At 48.2% G+C, this 5,313-nt stretch overlaps 1 protein-coding gene across 1 annotated transcript in view; it reads right to left on the bottom strand.

The window, feature by feature from the left end:
* The window catches only part of SVOP (SV2 related protein), a 70,323-nt gene that overhangs the window by 45,644 nt on the left and 19,366 nt on the right, over positions 1-5,313 (bottom strand). The window contains exons 4-5 of the mRNA XM_006151495.1: positions 5,135-5,233; positions 2,378-2,449 (exon numbers count right to left, since the gene is read on the bottom strand). Of these exons, the coding sequence (XP_006151557.1) occupies positions 2,378-2,449; positions 5,135-5,233 (171 nt within the window). The remainder of the gene's footprint in view (positions 1-2,377; positions 2,450-5,134; positions 5,234-5,313) is intronic.

Here is a 5,313-nt window from a genome sequence, read left to right as displayed (position 1 = left end):
AAAAAAAAAAAAAAGAAGGACTAACTCCGGGCTGGCAGGTGGCATGGTGGTTAAGGTGCCGGACTCCCACATGGCCTATCTTAGTTTCAGTCCTGGACCTGGCAGCTTTCTTTCTCTCTTATTAGTGAGTACCTGTGCTTTATAGCAAATTTGTAAAAAATAAATTTAATTAAATAAATAATTCTTGATTAAAAAAAAGAAAAGACTAACTGTGAACACTGCCACGTGACAACACGGTCTACCCACGCATGCCAGAACATGGCTTCTTGGTCTCGGCATCACCACCTCTTGGCCTGAGTCATTCTTCGTGGGTGGGAGCTGTCATGTACGCTGTGGGAACAAAAACCCTGGCCTCTACTCTCTAGATGCTGATAGTGTGCCCTTTCCCCCAGCTGTCACTGCCCCTCACCTCCACTGGCCTTGGGCAAACTACCCGCTCTCTCAGAGCCCCCGTCTGTAAAGTCAGAGTGATAACAGCACCCACTTGGATGGTTCTCATGGGGACTGGGTGAGCTGAGGCATGACTCACACTTGGTATGCAGAATGCCTGCTATACAAAGCCCTCTCATTCTCAGCCCGTGACATGCAAGCTGCCGTAGAGACTGCTGTTACCTACTCAGCACCCCTATCTCCTCTCTCCTAATAGAATTCTTTTTTAAAAAAATTGTTGAAGAATTATTTACTTAATTTTATGTATTTATTTAATTAATTAAATTAATTGAAGAAGAACTTCAATTTTACCAGAGAGAGACACAGCAAGAGAGAGAAAGAGAAAGCAAGCCACCAGGTCTGGGACCAGAACCATGGTTGGTCATGTGGAATCCAGCACCCCAACCACTATGCCACCTCCCATCCCCTCTCTTCTAATAGAAATCTTGTTTTTTTTTTAAAATAATTTTTAAATTTAACTTTGTTTGTTTATTTTAATTTGACCATGGAGGGACAGAGAGAGAGAGAGAAAGTGAGAAAGCAAGCAGTCAGATCCGGAACTGGAACCGCGGTTGGCCATGTAGAAGTCCAGTGCCCTTTACCACCATACCATCTGCTGGCCTCAAAAATTATAAATTTTCTTAAAAATGTATTTATTTCTTCCATAAACAAGAAGACAGAGACAGAGACAGAGAGACAGCATTCCCAACAGAGTCTTGATGCCATTATCCACTCCCAGTGCCGGCCAGCCCCAGATCGTGGGCACACACAGGCCTGGCCTATTCAGGGAGGTCTCTGGACATGAACCCAGAATCCTCCTCTGTAGTTCACCTTTGCAGAGCCATCACGTTTCCTTAGGCTTAGTACTGTGCCACTATTCCCCCCACTGCACCCGATTCTAAATTCATCTAGGTATCCTGCCTATTACTAACTCCAGGAGTTAGTCTAGGTCAATAGTTCTCACGGTGTGGTCCCCAGACCAGCGGCATCCATGTCACCCGGAAAGAAAGGCTGTACATGCAGTGCCCTTTCACTTATGTCCTGTGCCTGCCTTGGGCCATGCAGGACGAAGCCATCCATAGCCATCACCCCGAGTAGCCCTCCAAAGTAGGCTCTGTTATTTTCTTCTTTCTACCTATGAGGAAATTGATGCAGGGAAGTCACCTGTTTCCTTTTTAAAAATCGCTATAGGGTGTGTGTGCTCACCAGAGAGAGAGGGGAAAGCATCCCTCAATGGGGCATGGTCATGTCATGGTCCCTTCTCCTCTAGTTCCCCATCCCATCAGGATCCTGGGCACATGTGGGCCTGATGTATCTTTCAAGCTGCCGAGGTCAGCTCTCCAACCCTGGTCGGCCACATGAGAGCCAGCTTGCTCTGTGTAGCCCTCAACCACTGCACTGTGGGGCCAGCTTCCTCTTCCTTCTCGTTTGCTAATGCACTTCAAGTCATGTCTGGCCTCCTCTAAAAACAGCCCCTGAGCTAAGGATCCTAGTATAAGTAGTTGATTTAGGCAGTGAACCTGGCAGGGGAATAGAGAGGGGTGACAGGGTGGGAAAGGCAGATAACTCAGGATGCTTTCATGAGCAGATGCCCACGCTGGGCCCAGGAGCTCAGTCCTGCTAGGACTCACTCTAAGGCAAGAGAGCACATGTCTCTGCCTACCACCTGTCGACTGCCCCAGACTCATAGAAGGGAACAGTAACTGTCCAGGGGCTACGAGTGAGCATCAAGAATATCATCTACTTTCTGAAATCTACGTGCTCAGGCCCCACTAGGAATGTGTGATCTGAAGTGTCCACTGCAGCTTAGAGCAATGTCTTCCCATGCACGTCCACATGGTCCCTCATTACCCCCCACCCCCAACTGCTAGAGCACCATGGGCTTTCTACCTGCTGATATCATCATGAACAGAACCCACAGACTTGCACTCAGAAGAGGGTGCCTTACTGTTTTCCTGCCGTACTGGTCTGAGATATTTCCCCAGAGCGTGGAACTGGACATCATGCCAACGAAGACCACCTGTGGGTGGAAAGACAGCTTCTGTTAGGCAGTGGCATGGAACAACGCTGAGAGAGGGACTACAACCTGAACCTGGGACCTCACGCCCCAGGCAGCAGTAATGAGCCAACATTCACCGAGAGCCTGCCAAGACACAAACACTATTTAAATACGTCCTATTACCATTTAAGCCTCTCAACAGTCCTGTGGGCTAGGTGCTATTCTTAAGCCCATTTTATAGGAGAGGAAACTGAGACATAGACAGGGAGCTCACTTGACTGGAGTCATACCGTGTTAAGTGGTGCAACCTGGACTGGAATCAGGCGGTGTGCACCAGAGTTAGCATCTTACCAACTTCTCACAACACCAAAGAAATACCTTGCCCTGGGGTCAGCATGGTGGTTAAGGCGCTGGACTCCCACTCTCAACGGCAGTTTGAAGCTCATGCCAGGTGCGTGTGCAATGCACGCCCAAAATCCCAGGAGAATGGAGGGGAAGGGATTGTGTCATGACCATTCCTCCTGGGGGGTGATTTCTCACTTTTTCTCTTTCTGTGTCTCTGGTGAGCACATGCATCCTATAGTAAAAATCTCCCTAAGAGAGGGGGAGGGGGAGGAAGGAAGGAAGGAAGGAAGGAAGGAAGGAAGGAATGAATGAATGAATGAATTTCTTGCCCTACCATTAAGGAAATATTAAAGGTTGCAAGGAAGAGTTTGGATGCTATGAAAAACAGGCAGACAGGAGGCTGGGGTGAGAGCTGTAAACCTTAGTTAGAGAAGCACTCATTGTGTACTGGGTAAAGTCACTGTTATTTTTTAAAAAAGAATTATTCATTTAATTTTATTTATTTTTATTTTGCTATAGGGCACGTGTGTTCACCAGAGAGAAAGAGGGAGAAAGCAAGTCACCAGGTCCAGGACTGCGACCACAGTCAATCATGTGGGACTCCGGCATCTTAAACAACCTCGCCACTTGCCGGCCCACTGTTCCATTGTTAATCCTCAGGTAGACAGAGCTGGATAGGTTTGAAGGACAAATTACTACGCCCATTTGATAAGAGGAGGGCTGAGGCTCAGAAAGGGTGAGCTCCTGAGAAAAGGGGGCAGAGCCAAGTCTTAACCTCAGGCAGGCCACTGCAGCATCGTCACCAGGCACTGCCCTCATTAGTGCCAGAAACCACACTCAATGCGCTTTGATTTTCCCTTATAATTATTTTATTTAAATTTATTATTATTATTATTTAATATTGAGAGAGAGAGAGAGATAAGTGAGAAAGCAAGCCTTCAGGTCCAGGACTTGAACCATGGTTGGCCATGTGGGAGTCCAGTGCCCTTATCCACCATGCCACCTGTTGACCTCAATGCTTTTCTTTTTTATTGTCAGAAGGCACATGTGCTCATGAGAGAGAGAGAAAGCAGCCCCCAGAGAAGTATAGGCATGCTGCAATCCATTTTCCTTTATTTCTCCATTTTTCCATTTCCTAATTTTCTTCAAATAATAATAGTACCCATCTTGGGATGTTGGGACCAGCATATGGTGTAATGGCTACGTCGCCACACTCCCAAATAGTTAACTGTGGTTCGAGTTCCGGACTCAGCTGCTTAAAACTCACACCAGGCGTGAGTGTGTGTGTATGTGTGTGTGTGTGCCCAAAATCCTGAGAGGACAATAGAGGAGAAGAGGAGAAGGGATTGTGGTGCGACCATCCCCTCCTGGGGGGTGGTGATTTCTCACTCTCTGTCTCTCTGGTGAGCACACACGCCCTATAGCAAAACAAAACAAACAAACAAAAAAACAAAACTCTCTTAAAATAATAGTACCCATCTCCTAGGGCTGTGAGGCTTGAAAGCACATTGTCCATTACAAATATATTGCATACAAGGCGTGTCACGCCCTTTGCACAATAATTGCTCTGTAAATATTAGCTTTGTGATTATCATCCCCTCTTATCCCGCCTGGCCATACCTCTCTCTTTCAGAAGGCTGCTGCTAACCTCCCGCTGATAAAAATTGAGCCTCTGCCTCATTCCTCTTCAAACCTTCATTCTAGGGAGCAGCAGCTACCTACCATTTATTGAACACCTACTATGTGTCAGACTCAGTTGTTTCCAGTCCTCAATCACCCTCATGTGGGGGAACTGGCATCTCCAGTTTGCAGTCTAGAAAAGTGAGGCTCGGCCAGCCCCACAGTGCAGTGGTTAAGTGCTTTGCACCGGGAAGCTGGATCCCACGTGGCCCACCCCATGAGAGTCCCTGCTTTCGAGACTCGAAAAACATGCGGAGTACTTGCATATCCCAAATCCTAATGGGATGGAGAAATGGAGGAAAAGGGATTGTGGCGTGACCATGCTGCATTGTGGTGTATGTGGGGTGCCCCCTCTCTCTGGAGAGTGCATGCACCTCTGACAATTAAAAAAAAAAAAAAGTAAGTGAGCTTATAGATTTAAGTGATAGGCACAAGCACATTCCAACTTCCCAGCAGTTAAGCAGAATGTCTGCGACCCTCTAGGGCTTTGGCCCCAGGTGAGCTTGAGTTGACTGCGAATCTGCCAGGATAGGTGAGGTGGGGAGGGAATGAGAGGTCACAGCATTTCCCTTTGGTGTGTAATTCTTTCCCCTGAGCCGTTGGCAGCTGGAGAAGGGGTCATCCCACAGGACCCCCAGGGGACCAGAGCATACACCCAGGAGAGAGCACCGGGCTGCCTACCGAGGTCAGCAGCGCGACCTGCCAGCTGGGTAGTCGCCACTCGCAATGCAGCTGCGGTGCCAGGATGCTCAGGATCATCATCTCCATGGCATCGGCCATCTGCAGAGAGGACGGAAGAGCCATGAGGTCAGGAAGCTGCCCGGGGCGGGCCCTGCTGCCAAGTCCACGACCCTAGAGAG

The sequence above is a fragment of the Tupaia chinensis genome, unplaced genomic scaffold (assembly GCF_000334495.1).
Source record: "Tupaia chinensis unplaced genomic scaffold, TupChi_1.0 Scaffold000320_1, whole genome shotgun sequence".
NCBI classification, from domain to species: Eukaryota; Metazoa; Chordata; class Mammalia; order Scandentia; family Tupaiidae; genus Tupaia; species Tupaia belangeri.
This window is presented reverse-complemented; position numbering and strand designations above follow the sequence as displayed.